The following is a 14,601-nucleotide window of genomic DNA, read 5'->3' on the forward strand; positions in this document are numbered from 1 at the left end:
GTTTTATGTTCGTAGTATGTATTGCAACACTTTACATGATGTAACGAAATATCAACCAAACAAAAGGTACTATGGACTCGTGGAGCCTTCTTTGTCTTTCCAGTCAGTAGCTCGGTTTTTACACCCTCTGCCCACTGGTTTGCTTGCCGCCTATTACAACTAAATGTGACTGTGGTTCAGGATTACCAACTGCTTGTATTGCTGCAAAAGATCAGAAAAGCAAAAGTGATATCTGATTAAACTTAAATTGTAGAGTTTTAGACATCAAATAAGGGCAATAAGACCACGGTGATCGCATAATGTAAAACACGGCTCAGATTTCGGATGAAATTGTGAGGTCGTGTAACAAACCGTCAATATGTTCAGCGTCATTAGCCAACTTTGATCAGTGCGACACAAGGCAACGTTGCGCTGAATAAAACCTTAACTTGACATGGCTGCGTTGAAAAATAAAGTAGGGATTAATGCAATTTTTTTTTTATCTAGACTGTACCGGTCCAGGGATCCCTTTCTCTAACGTCCCAGTAGTTACCGGTCCGAAAGGGCTGTTTTCTGATTGCCGTGTTTACATTCAAGATCGAGATATCACTGGTATACTAAGTTTAAAATTCAGACAATAAAAGTGTAAGAAAGCGAAACAGAATGGACTGGTTTTTTTTTTACCTTAAACCCGCACTACCGTTCCTTAGACTCAGATCTTAAAATATGTGGCTTCGGGTGCGTTGAGTTGCCGGGACTTTCGAATAAGGGGCCCCAGGCCGTGAATTATAGTGATGAAAGAAATGAAGCTTTTTCTCGAGGAAAAATTTTGGAGGAAAACGTAAATCTTATTTCCGTGTTATCGTTTCTGGGGCGGTTTCTCGAAAGCCCCGGAAACTTTTCGGACCCGTAAAGCCATTTTTGGTTCATCTGTATCTAAAACGGAGAAGTGTATACGCCTGAAACTTCTTGTATGAAGAGAACCTCTGTTCATATTAAAAATATGTGAATAAAACAGCTCTGGAATGGTAGGGTTCAAGATTTTGCTATGGCTTTCCGGGCCCGAAAAGTTTCCGGGGCTTTCGAGAAACGGGCCCCTGTTTCTCTTGGCTCAACTTTTTATCTATGTCAAGTGTTGATCAGTTCAGTTTGGTCTGTCAGTCCTTTTCCGTATCTATCTGACTACATTGATTCTACATGGAATACCAGAAGACTTTTCTATTTCGTAGACTAGAGAGAGATTCGGATACTTACGAAGTGTAGTCTCGCAGCCTCGCGTACAACACAGCAACTGGGACAGCGTTTGCTCCCTTTTGCGATAGCAAATGAACAGTGTGACAATTAAGACACACAAAGCAAAAGCAGCAGAAGCAGCGACTAAAATCAGCCACAATCCACTGTTGGCTTTGGCTGGCTCGGTATCCTGCATGGCTTGCAAACCGCCAGGTTTTGGGGTGGCTACCAATGAAGCATAGGCCGGAGATGTGCTTGCCACAGGTGCGCATTTGATAGTGCTGACATCGTAGCGACATATCTGCTTGGCTGGAAGATTAGACTGTTCACTGCACTGTTTTTCTATATCTTCCTTCCAGTCTTTGCTGTCGGTACAGCACCAGGAACACGGATGACAATCGCCGGTTACTGCTCGATAGTAACTGTCGTGGAAAAAAGTTGAACTGCAGATGTCAGATAAATCTTTACTCAAATGGCGGTTTAAGTTAAGGCTCAAATTCGTGTCCAGAATCTTCAGAGTCATACCCCAGGCCCCACCTACCATAGTCTCCTTCGCAGCCATTATTAGGGTCGTCACGCAACGCTTCTCCTCGTGTTGCGTGACGACCCTAATAACGGCTGCGAGGGAGACTATTGTAGATGGGGCCTGGGGCCTGGACTCAAGACACTCAAGACTCTGGGACTGACTGAGAGAAATAACGGGAGGGATATAGGTGATAAGCCCTACCGCTGATCATTAGGATCGAATAAAGACGCTGGGAACACAGACACCTTTTTGATTGTTTTCAGAATAGTTCACCCGTGAACCCAATGTTCTATACGACCAATGTGTTAACAATAATCGTCATCATCATCATCATCGAATATTTATCTCGGATAACCCTTCAGTACAAAGTAATGTTATCAACGGCGTCCTGCTGACGAAGAGTTAAAAACTAACTATGAACTAACAATTCTAAAACTAACTATTCGCTATGACATGTATGTGGTCGGGCCTTTTCCAGGCGTCCCCTTGGGAGGTGGTGCTCCCAGATGGAAAGTGTCCGAAGATAACAAAGTGTCCATTCGTTAGTACAGAGATATACGTACCCAGCATTGCACTTTCCGCAAACGGCGTTCTTTGTCTCAGTGCAAGGACTAATCATCTCTTCGTTAGGGTCACAGATAGTGCATGGCTTACATGATGAGATGTCGTGCCTATCCGAGTAAGTTTCACCTAGTTTGCACTGTACGCACTTTACAGGAGCATTAGCCCCAGCAAGTGATCCGCACTGCGGGACCAAGCCCAGACCCTCGGGACATTTGGGACAGTCCAAGCATTCAACTGCCTTGTCGGGTCTCCCTATAGTAATCTGGTTCCATCTGCATTTCCGGCGATATGTTTCTTGCGCTGAAAACTGAGAATGGTTGTATTGAATCAGAAACGAGATTATGGTCTCTTTGTCACAAATAATGACACTCTACTCAGAACTTAGTTTGATACATTTTGTACATATTTTGTTAAGTTTGTACTGCAAGTGGAAAATCAATAAACTATTTTTAATTTAATTTTAATATTTCAACTTGGTCGTTCCAACCCATCTTAATTGCATACTATAAAAACGTCATAATATTCAAATGTTATGCTTGAACATTCATGTCCTATGCTAAAATCGTTCAGGTACGTACAATCAAGATGGCCGTATGACAGAACCAACATAACAGTTAACATCTACGAATACTCTTTTGAAACCTATGATGTTTTTGATATAAAAGTTGTCGGTAATTTCCCCGGGCGTTTCTCGGCGAAACTGAAAGTTAATCCGGTCATTTGGGGAAAAGCATAATTATATTTACATTCTATACATAGCTGATATATAAAGGGATTTTTCCCTTCGCTCGTGAAACAATTCAAATATCAAAGTGTCTTTGTTTTAATAGTCTCCCACGCAACCGCGTTATTTAAATCACCACGCAAAGCAGATAACTATTTATTTCTTTATTTTTATTTTATTTTTATTTAAAGATTCGCCATGAGGCAGGTGGGCATACAAAAGAACTCTAGGTCCCTTACTAGGTAAACCCGCCACCTAACCATCCCCCCAAAAAATTGGTAACCCATTCCCTAGAACTCCAATATAAATGATAATGAAAACCAAAAGAAAAGAATTTAAAAAAAAAAAAGTGAACAGGAACGACGGGTAACGGTATCGGCACAACGGCACTAATGGCTGTGTAGAAGCTCGAAGACTGTGCCTAACGGGAATTAGGCTGAAGGCGGGAAATGACTGACATTTCAGGCCAACTATACTCTTTATGTGGAAATCGAAAGTGAAAGTACAGTATTTCAGGAATGAGGAGATTTAAATAACCGGAGCATTAGTCACTCTCCTTATATATAACTGCGCTTTAAGGTGCATTCTTTCTGCTGAAATAATAAAGCCAAACCTGTCGAGAAATTTTAATGGGGTACACTGTAGTTGAATAAACCGACAGTTTCATAACTTTGTAATTTTATTTAATTACTCTACATATTCAAAACCGTTTATGTTCAGCCAAATTAAAGAATTTGTTACCAGACGATAAAAACGATCAATTCTATAGTTTAGTAAGTGGTGCTCGGCCGGAAACTTGATGCTCTATGCGCCGGAAATTTCCAACGTGCGTTTCAATCTCTGAGCGGGATATAGGAGAAAAATATTTAAAGAGGTAAACGGTATTAGTTATTATCAAACTAGCGTACCGTGCAGAGAGAAAATACCCATAAAAGCGTTAAGGCATTCGTGATCACAGTGATGATTACAATGGACATGGCTTTACAATGGAACAACCTGAAAAGTGTAAAGGATAGTTAGAACTGTTGTGACTCTGTGTAAGTACTGGAAATAACTTGGCGCTTAGCTTCGGCGCTTCTGCCACTCGCGCTGTATGTTAATAGTTTGACGCTGATAATTTACATTTTTCAGTCAAATAATCTAATACACTTATTATATGATACGGCATAAACGTCTACAAGACAATAAATGTTGTTTCCTCAAAATCATCCACTTTTCGAGCGTGGCAGCTGAAATATTTTATTTCTTAGTGAAACCTTTATGTTAAATATGCTTTGTATGCAAAACCAGTCAAAATGCTTCGTGTCGACTCAAAGGCCACATTTTCTTGTCAAGCTACGCTTTCAGACAATCGTGCGGGCTTTGAAAGTTTGAAATATCCTTTTTTACGTTTAGCTCCCTTAGACGACAACTTTTTTCACAGTAACTGAGGGATAATTCCCATACAAGCAAAATTTATTTGCCGTTTTTGCTTAGTCAGCATCTAAACAAGTGACAACGGAAGAAACCTGGAATGCTAATACGCTTGCCAAGCCACCGCGCACTTCTGTCGCACACTTAATTTAACGGTAAGCAAAATTAAAACACAAATCATTTACCTCCACCAGAAGATTCCCGAAACGGTCTTGCTTGTCCCGATAGACAAAGCTCTTCCTTCGAACTCCAAATAGGTTAAGGAGCGATGCACTTTGCGAAATGCTATTTTATCTGATGATTGAAAGAGCATGGGAAAAACCCCTCCCGTCACAGTTCAAAGGACCTTTGATATGTAGGCAAAGCATGTGTGGGTGTCATATTTCGGCATCGAAATTAGGTAGCTTGCATTGTCGCAATACTAGCTACGGCTTTTTCTAAGCTTTTATTGAAACGAGTTAACTGAAATAAGTCAAGTTAGTCAAGTTAGGACTGTATACCTAAAGACTGACTTTTCACGGTCTGGAAAAATAGAACATGATGATCCAAGCAACGATATACATGTCATATATTGATCGGCGATTCGATTTTGCTTGAAATCAAACATGGTAAGTCAATGCACTCATTCCTTTTAGCTTTTAGATCTCTCAAGGTCTCAAAAGCTTCGTAAGGGACCATAAAAAAAACTGCTTGGACTGAAACTTGTACGGGAACACGTAAGCAGTCGTTCCTTTTTAAAACGGACACCAAACGCATGCGTCACGCATAGACGCATACAAAATCTTTGTCTGGGCAAAGACTGTAGGAATTGTTTAATATGCAGGATGCCTTACTTTATATAAATGTCCGGGGGTACTTTGGGCATTTCTGGGTAGGGATGTGCCGTCTGGGACCCTGTAACCCTTAGCCTAAACCAGAGCTAGTTCAGCTGAATTTTGCTACCCTATACTAGAGTAAACTCCCCAGATCGCCCCGGCATCTATCGACACTGTGGAGGCTTATTTGCGTAAATTTAATCTTACCGATTTGATTTTTTTATATTTTTGAGTGGCAATTCCTGGTTTCCTTAGTCTACATAAAATCTTCAAACAACTGGTCAGTTTCGCGAAAAATGATACCCTATTCTAGACCCAAATGCTCTGATTTATATATCCTATCCTAGAGTAAACTGCTTGAAAACCATACCCTTCACAGCGGCACATACCTATATAGCCCATATGTGACAGTACCCCCCCTTCCCCCCGGGTATAAATGTAACTTGCCAGTGATCACAATCGTTGCGCGTAGAGTCTGCTCTCGCGATCAAACGACTGAAAGAATTTTAAACTGCCCCAGGGAAAAATGATGGCTCTGTTTTACGACGTAGCAGGATCATTTATTTGCTAGATATTGATACAATCACAATACAATAACAGAAAAATAATAGAATTCAAAAGTAGAATCTAGAACGTTTGATGATTGTAAATATAACGCAAAAAGAAGTTGACGATGATAAAGGAAATGATCAAAGTGGAATACGAATAAAAAAGCGAAAAAAAAAACAAAAGCGAGAAGATGATTTCGAGCGACGAAGTAATCTCGAAGTATAAATCTCGAGCCACGAAGTCGCAAGCGCGAGCGACGTAGGTCGCGAAAGGTGGGCTTCAGAGCACAGAGCGAGGTCGGCACACACGAGGGGACTAGTCCCTGCGAGTAGTCCCCTGAAGAGTTTACACGAAGGGACTGGTCGCAGGGACTTGTCTCACGAACAGTTCACACGAAGCGTTTTGAGGAACAAGTCGCAGGGACTTGTCCCAAAAATTCAAACCAATTTGAATTCGTGGGACTAGTCGCTAGGACCAAATTTTAGTCCCTGCGACTAGATTTTGTGGTTAAAGTGGCTAGTTCACACGATGGGACTTGTCCCCGCGACTAGTTGCGGGGAATAATCGCACGGACCAGTTTCCTCGTGTGTGTCGACCTTTATGGCGCGAAGGTGACATTTCTCACTTTTCGTGTGCACCGCGCGCGATCGTCGCGAAAGCAGACGTGATTTGCACGGCCAAACCTTTTTCGAGTAGTCTTCTAAACTGAAATGAAACTATTTGTGTACAGTGCATGTATGTTTAACGTAGTCAGCAATATTGACAAACGGTGAAAACTGTTCCATTGAGTAACGCCTCCTAAAAAGGAGTAAAAAGACTCCCATACGTGTTTTAACCGGATGTCCTGATCGACCGGAGAGCTGCGTGATAAATGCTATAAGCGACAAGAATTCAAATTAACTCAGTTAAGAAAACGGAATTAGTCGGGGAGAGCTTTAATTCTGTAAAGCTCTCTAGAATCGAAGAAACGACGACGACGAAGACGCGAAAGTCATTAAACGGCCGATGCAACTGAATTTGCTGCGATGCCGTTTCTTTGCAGAGAAGAAACTTGGTCATTCATTAAATCAACTAAAAGTATGACAATTACACAAAGTAAACGAATGGCTCTGTTCTTCTTCAAAAGCTCCAAACTTAACCAAACGATCCGGATCACGTAAGAACCTCAAAACACAGACTCCCGATTCTGTCAGTGGGCTGACAAACACGTATTAGTCAGATAAATAGCCTTCCATTGCTTTTCTCTGTCCTTCTTTCAACGCCTTGAAATTAGGCTTGGATAGGCCATAGCCAATTGCTTCCTTAAAATTCATAACCGTGACGGTATTCGAGGACAAAGGCTAAATGAACAAAAGTTCATAGTAATATGAACTCAGCAGACATTTGCTCTGCGAGAAGTGTCGTTGATCGCGCGCGACGTTATGACGTTAAGGCGGCTGGTACCAGTTTTCTCGCGCGGGGAGTAGATTACCATCGTGCGTCACGCGTGAGTAACACGTACGATAGAGGCGGGAAATTTAAAACCCGAAAGACGAAAACAAATAAGGCGGCGCGCGGCTTTATTCGCGCAAGGTCACTTTGTACTGTTGGAGACGAAATTCGCATATAAATGAGGGTTTACCTGCTAGAGCAACTTTAGTCAATTCTGTGTATTTAAGAAAAATTGTTCCGGGAATTCGATGTTTCCCAAATTTCAAAGGAAACTCGGTCGATCGTGCAACCACCGGGAGCGTATAAAGGACTCGCAAAACATAACAAATCTACCAAGAATTTGTGTGAAAATCCAACAGAGTAAGCCTAGGAGGTTGTCTTTAACGACAACTACAACTGTAAATGAAGTTTTAGCAGCAAACAAAACAAAGCGCCTGTTCGAAGCCCGCTCGCCCGCGTGGGCACACGAAGCAGTCTGTGGTAGTCAAGACAGCTCATGAGCAACTGCTGATCTTATAAAGTCTGGATTTTTGAATGCGCGTCTACGCGCGTGGGAGTAACGGAACTCGCGACGGCTTTTACATGAAAACAAGTCCGGTGACCCCTTCTTTTTATTGTTTTAATATAATATCATTATTATTATTATTATTATTATTATTATTATTATTATTATTATTATTATTAGGAAGCGTCAGAAAAGAAATAAAAAAATTCTCCGGAGGGAAATTTGTACTTTGTGCAAATTGTCGTTTTTCCAAGTTTACAAGAAATCGGCTCCGTAAAATTATTTTAAAATTGTCGTGCATTTTCATTTTCAGATGCCAAAAGCTATTGATTAAAAAAAACTTGGGGTCACCGGGTTAATTTTTTAGTTATTAGTGACATAAGCGAAAAATCAGGTCTGGAAAATCCTTTTAGAATGTTGCCATGGTAACTGCTGACGACAAAATAACAACTTATTTATAATATAATCCAAACCTACAAAAATATTACAGTGGCCCTGATCTGCCTTTTTGTTCATTTCTTACAAAGTTATGAGCCGTCAAAAACCTGAAAACTGGTACGGGCCACCTTAAGACAGTATTTGTTTGTTCATTGGTTAAAGTGTATTTACGTCACCGGTGGAAAAATCCACCGGTAAATTTGGCGCGCTGCAAGTGAGAAAAGTCCTTTTCAACGGCGAAACCAACAAGCCAGGGAAGACTTATTGGAAAGGACTTTTAGAAAGTCTATTTTTGTAGATGCGCCATCCGCGAACTGAAGAACTGTCAAGTATTGCGCGCGCTAGAACGGTTACGACATCTTCACAATCTTAGCAATCCAACGATCTTTTGATTCCTTTTTCTTGCGCATTTGTGTCAATTGCTCAGAAACCTTCTTCCTTTCTTTTTTCATGTTATCCGTTACTTACCGATATATAACTCCTGATATGCTCATTGTTCGCCGTGTTGCTCGCGCTTGAATGACGGCTGTTGTGGCTGAATCTGATTGGCTTATTGCAACGCGCGCATTTTCCTCTCCTTTGTTATGTCACAATGTAAAACACTTTATTCGCAAACAGAGAAGCGTCTTGTTAGCCGTCTCTTTTAAAGCTCTCTAATTTTGTTTGAGAAGTTCAACGTGAACAGTTAAAATGGGACTAGCTTGGAGTTCTTATAAGTCGAAGAGAAAAGAGAAAAAGGATTACATAAGGCAAGTGAAATTTTATGGTATTCAGTCACGTTTTTCCGATTCCAAAAAAAGACCATAATTAAAAATGTTTCACCAACTGAAAGCACTAAAAATTTGAAAACTACGTTATCGAGTCGATAACGAACTTTTTTTGTCCAACAGAAAGCTAAGAAAGCAGTTAAAAGAAGTAGAGGAATGTATTACTCGTCTCCAGGAACAACTGTAGCTTGAAAATGAGTAAGTTTATTAGTAGTGTGTTCGGCTTAAAGAAGCGAGTTTAACACGGGAAGGGACTAGAAAAAGAAAAGGGTGCGGGGCACACGTTGCGCACACGAGAAGAAATCTCTTCGCTCCAATCCCTTCCCGCCCTTTTTGCGTTTGCCGTTCGCGAGGATGGACGCTCGCCGGAGTCTTATAGAAAAGATCGATTGCAGTCAGTCTGAAGTCATTATCGTTGCCAGAGCTACTCGATTCTTTTATTCCAAGCTTCCGTTGGTTAAGGAAATCGTTACACGCGCGGGAACACATCTGAGTTCACGCTTATGGTTAGCTTAGATCATGATCTCTTCTTTCATAAGATAATTGTCCCCTCATAAACTAAGGTGTAAATGCCCAGGGTATTAAAAAGAGGTTCTTTTTCTTTTCACGTTTCTGTAGCTTACTCGATCAATACCGAAGATGCCTCCACACTGACTCAATTCCTGACACTGAGACAGCCAAAGCAGATTGCATGGTTGCTGGAATGGAGGAAGAGGTGAAAGCTTTGGAGCGAAAGCTTTTCCTTGAGGAAATTGCAGTTAATATTACAGACGAGCGATGCAATTTTCTAGACAGGAACTTCAGGTGAGTTTTTGTTTCTACTAAGTCATTTAAACTTTTATTTTAAACGACAACGGTTACCTTATGACAACTTACGGAGAAACAAAACACGTGGTAGAAAAATGGAGGTCACGAATATTTGGGTACAATGCACTTCCCAATCTTATCCAGCCGTTATTAGGCTTGATATGCTATTTTTTTTTTAAGTAAACGTGTAAAAACACGATAATTACCTTCCTGATATTAGCTACTTTTGGCAGTGGTAACGTAATGTTTCCTAGTCAGGATCATTAAACCATTTGTTTGCTTTGTCGCGCACTATTCACTTTCTTTAACTTCACCGCGCCTTAACTGAGCTATCCAAGTTTAATTGCTTAACCTTTTTGTCTCTAATTCGTTACAGACTTCTCCATGACAATGAAATTAGCCTTCATAGGCAGAGTTCAGTCTGTGAAACAGACCTGGCAGCATTAAAACTAAAACAGGAAGCTTGTCAATTTGGTCATTTTCTACAAGCAAATCCTGTGGAAGAATGGACTGTCTGCTCTCTGCCTAATCTTTACTTCAGAGACTTGTGAACTGGAAGTCTTATGAGCTTGTTAGTAAAAACAAAAGAAATAAATTGTCTGTACAGTTCAAGACAGTTGTAGGCTGAAGTTCCGCTTGCTTTATTTTGATGGAGAATTTGATGTAAATGTGTAAATAGTATTTCATTAAATAAGTTCAATCAACGAATCAGTATAAAAGTGTTTCTTGTTTGACCCTGAGCACAGTTAAACTTGCACGGATGAAGCTTCTGTTGAAGAAGCTTTACTAAGATGACGAGTAATACACTCTAATATGACCGTTTGATCGAGTATTTCATGAAGATGGGACCTCTTTGACTTGCCCTCGGTACACACTAAGTGAGAAACATTGCACTTTGAACATGCGTAAACTGGCGCTTGCTCACTGGTGGAAGAAGGTAATCCCTCGCATTTTTAGGGAGTGGTAAGAATCCAGTTTGCTAGTTCAAAAAAGTAAAAGACTTAAAGGGGATCCTTCTTAACTAAAGATTTAGAGCAGTTGCTAAGGGATTGCTGAAGGCGATGTTTAGAGGAATGCTATTTTGGAGCGTTTTGCTAAGCTTATTGGTGAATTTTATACGAGGGAAAGTTTGCTTTGAAAATGATATGATTTCCCGTGCGTAACTAGTGCCAGTCCAAAACCAGGCGTTAAAATTTTAAATCCCTAAAGCTTGGAAGAAAAGAGGAAGAGTATGAATCAGAAATAACTTGAATGAATGAATGAATGAATGAATGAATGAATGAATGAATGAGTGAGTGAGCGAGTGAGTGAGTTAGTGAATGAGTGAGTGGGTGGGTGAGTGAGTGAGTGAGTGAGTGAGTGAGTGAGTGAGTGAGTGAGTGAGTGGGTGGGTGGGTGAGTGAGTGAGTGAGTGGATGAGTGAGTGAGTAAGTAAGTGAATGAATGGATGAATACGCAAGAGTCCACTTGAGTAAAAAGAACGTCTGGTAGCAGGTTTGTCTGTCTGTCTGTCTGTCTGTCTGTCTTTCTGTCTGTCTTTCTGTCTTTCTGTCTGTCAGTCTGTCTTTCTGTCTGTCTGTCTATCTGTCTCTCTGTCTGTCTATCTGTCTTTCTGTCTGTCTGTCTGTCTGTCTGTCTAGACAAAAGAACTTAAGTCCACCACAAGGCCTAACTGCCTAACCACTTTGAACTTTAAACCCGTATTCCACCCACAAAAGAATTAAGAAAAAAAAAACAGATTAACAGGAGCACGCGAGGGATTACAGAGGCGGCATTTAGGACAGATAATTTTGTCACTTCGAATACTGTCTGCATCAAAGACGTTATAAGATCGAAAAACGTGGCATTTTTTAATATCAGTTGATTTTTAAAACTTTAGAGAGAATCCTCATCTTAAGTGGTATATATTAGGCATAGAGTTCCACAAGATAACTATCCTGATAAAACTATTCACGTAGTGACTACTGATGTCTACCCGTACTTGTAAACTGTTCCGTCGCTGTCACTGGCTATCACTGGGAAAAAACCACAGGGTGAATATCATTTTAGGCCTAAATAGTGCTGCAGTTAACCTTAATATCAGTCAGGTTAGCCGTAATATCATTTAGGTTAGCCTGAAAATCACGTAGTTTCGCCTAAATATCACTCCAGTTAGCCTGAATAGCTATCGGGTTAGCCTGACTAGCGCTCAGGTTACGAAATGGCAATGGGACTTCTGCAGTCTGGAGTCTGCAAACGTCATACACCGCTTCACTAAAGCCCCGGCCAAACGATCGCAACATTTTCAACGCAACATATCGCATCATTATTTGGTGCAAAATATTGCGCGCGTTTGTCACCCTGTTGCGACTTCGCAACACGTCGTAAGAGGGTGGCCAAACGTGCGCAACATTTTGCGCCCAACACTGTTGCGAAATACAGGTGAATATGTGAAAGATCATATATTTGAGCTGCGGAGAAAGCCGATATGAAGATATGACTGATCATCGTAGTTATACACACAACTTTACGAACTCTGAACTCACCCCTCTCACCTTAGAAAGAGTTTTTGTCCGCGCGCGTGATTTCAGGTTATTTTAATTAGCCAATCGTGGTCCAGAACGTGCACGCGCGTACATTTGAACTTCGCTGTCGTAATTTACCAGATTTTCATCCTTGTTGTATTTTCTTGCCGTGTTTGACATTCTTGGCCAGCCTTGCCGCTGATTTGGACGTTTTGAGTCTAACTTCTTCACCGTTTTTAGCCACTGTGATTCGCCGTTCATTTATGTGCCGGATTACTTGGTTAGTTGATTAAATAGATCGTATATTTGGAGGTTGAGCCTACAACTCGCTGAATACAATTTCCAACAGCCTAGCATCACAAGAAATTAGATAAAAACGACTATACTCTCTTATAGTTCGGAGCAGCAGTTAGGTTTATACTTCCGGTAATGTCTCGTCTATGGTTAGCCAAATGTTGCAAAATTCAACAACTTGGACCTTCATATTCAACAACTTATATTTATGTTCAACAACATATATTTATATTCAACATTTTATATTTATATTCAACGATACGCATTTTCTTTCAACTTCAACCCAAATTATTTTCATTCAACAAAAATATTTGTTCAACTTCAACCAAAAATAATATCATTCAACAAAAATATTTGTTCAACTTCAACCAAAAATAATTTCATTCAACAAAAATATTTGTTCAACTTCAACCCAGATTATTTTCATTCAACAAAAATATTTGTTCAACTTCAACCAAAAATAATTTCATTCAACAACAATATTTGTTCAACTTCAACCACAATTATTTTTATTCAACAATAAAGTTCCCGGACATTCAAAATAGTCATTCAACAAAATTCCCCGTCCCACCCCCTGAACTACCCCGAACGCTGTCACAAATCCCTAGTGTTTTGGGTACCCAAAACACTGAAAGCGTAAAACTGATGCAAGTGAAATCATCCACGATTCTGCTCAAAACCCATTTATCTTCTTACGAAGCTTTGTCTCAATAAATTAAAGCGTTCTTTAGCTTGATATAAACACAATACGTCTCTGAAAATAGTCGCAATTCATAACAGACTGTCTGATCCGAGTCCGCAGTTATAACGACATATAAAACCGAATTCACGCGCCAAAGATCCTTGTATGAACATGCGCTTGGTGCCTATCGATAACCCTTGAAATGCACGTTATTCAAAACGAGAAAGGCGCTTTCTAAACCTCCGATAGTGCGGCGATTAAAATCAATATGCGAACGAACGGCCGTCACGCAAAATGCAGGTCTCAAGCTGTGACCGACCTCTGTATGTGTTGCCTGTCGGAAATAAACTCTGGCTTAGACTTGTTTGTCGCTCTTTCCTTTACCATCCCTCCTAGTATATGTAGATTTTGCCGGAATATATAAGATGAAGATATAAAAGGTTTGCTTTGCCTTTTAATCCTCGGTCGATTTGGCTACCCTGAATTAAAGAAACGATAACAAACAAGCATATTGGAAAGGGATACCCATATATCACCAGGGATTTAAGTATCCCACTTTCCCAGTGTTCAAAGGACGTAGTCTTGTCTACTTTATTTGCATTTTTTATAGAATTGTCTCCGAAGAAAAAAACTGCTTTAATGGCAAAATCTAATAGGAGGGATGGTTAAGGAAAGAGCGAGAAATAAACAAGTCTAAGACTTTCCCTGTATCCAAGGATTAGCCTTGTATATACTTTATTTATATTTATTTTGGTTTTGTCACCGAAGCAAAAAACTTATTTCATGGCATAGAGAACTGTTCCCCGGCAAAATCTACGTACACTAGGAGGGATGGTCAAGGAAAGAGCGACAAACAAGTCTAAGCCAGAGTTTATTTCCGACAGGCAACACATACAGAGGTCGGTCACAGCTTGAGACCTGCATTTTGCGTGACGGCCGTTCGTTCGCATATTGATTTTAATCGCCGCACTATCGGAGGTTTAGAAAGCGCCTTTCTCGTTTTGAATAACGTGCATTTCAAGGGTTATCGATAGGCACCAAACGCATGTTCATACAAGGATCTTTGGCGCGTGAATTCGGTTTTATATGTCGTTATAACTGCGGACTCGGATCAGACAGTCTGTTATGAATTGCGACTATTTTCAGAGACGTATTGTGTTTATATCAAGCTAAAGAACGCTTTAATTTATTGAGACAAAGCTTCGTAAGAAGATAAATGGGTTTTGAGCAGAATCGTGGATGATTTCACTTGCATCAGTTTTACGCTTTCAGTGTTTTGGGTACCCAAAACACTAGGGATTTGTGACAGCGTTCGGGGTAGTTCAGGGGGTGGGACGGGGAATTTTGTTGAATGACTATTTTGAATGTCC

At 40.4% G+C, this 14,601-nt stretch overlaps 1 protein-coding gene and 1 pseudogene across 2 annotated transcripts; one reads left to right on the forward strand and one right to left on the reverse strand.

Annotated features, from left to right (window-relative positions):
- Positions 1-11: 11 nt before the first annotated feature.
- Positions 12-7,833, reverse strand: LOC145496505 (uncharacterized). Its single transcript, XM_081476199.1, has 5 exons — positions 4,625-7,833; positions 3,935-4,022; positions 2,302-2,609; positions 1,234-1,634; positions 12-201 (listed from the first exon to the last, which is right to left on the reverse strand). Exons 1-5 carry the CDS (start codon positions 4,750-4,752, stop codon positions 119-121), a joined length of 1,008 nt encoding a protein of 335 aa, XP_081332325.1. The 5' UTR covers positions 4,753-7,833; the 3' UTR covers positions 12-118.
- A 1,367-nt stretch (positions 7,834-9,200) lies between these two features.
- Positions 9,201-12,639, forward strand: LOC145496714 (uncharacterized; annotated as a pseudogene). Its single transcript, XR_014050587.1, has 2 exons — positions 9,201-9,748; positions 10,128-12,639. The product of XR_014050587.1 is annotated as an uncharacterized LOC145496714 (transcript).
- Positions 12,640-14,601: the final 1,962 nt, after the last annotated feature.

Source organism: Orbicella franksi, chromosome 1 (genome assembly GCF_964199315.1).
Source record: "Orbicella franksi chromosome 1, jaOrbFran1.1, whole genome shotgun sequence".
NCBI lineage: Eukaryota > Metazoa > Cnidaria > Anthozoa > Scleractinia > Merulinidae > Orbicella > Orbicella franksi.

What these genes read in the sequence shown, in the direction of transcription:
- LOC145496505 (XM_081476199.1), bottom strand. Translation starts at nt 4,752, where the DNA reads ATGCTCTTTCAATCATCAGATAAAATAGCATTTCGCAAAGTGCATCGC. An exon ending in TGCGGAAAGTGCAATGCTGG is followed by an intron (nt 1,635 to 2,301) that starts GTACGTATATCT and finishes TTTCCACGACAG; the next exon opens with TTACTATCGAGCAGTAACCG. An exon ending in AGGCTGCGAGACTACACTTC is followed by an intron (nt 202 to 1,233) that starts GTAAGTATCCGA and finishes GATCTTTTGCAG; the next exon opens with CAATACAAGCAGTTGGTAAT.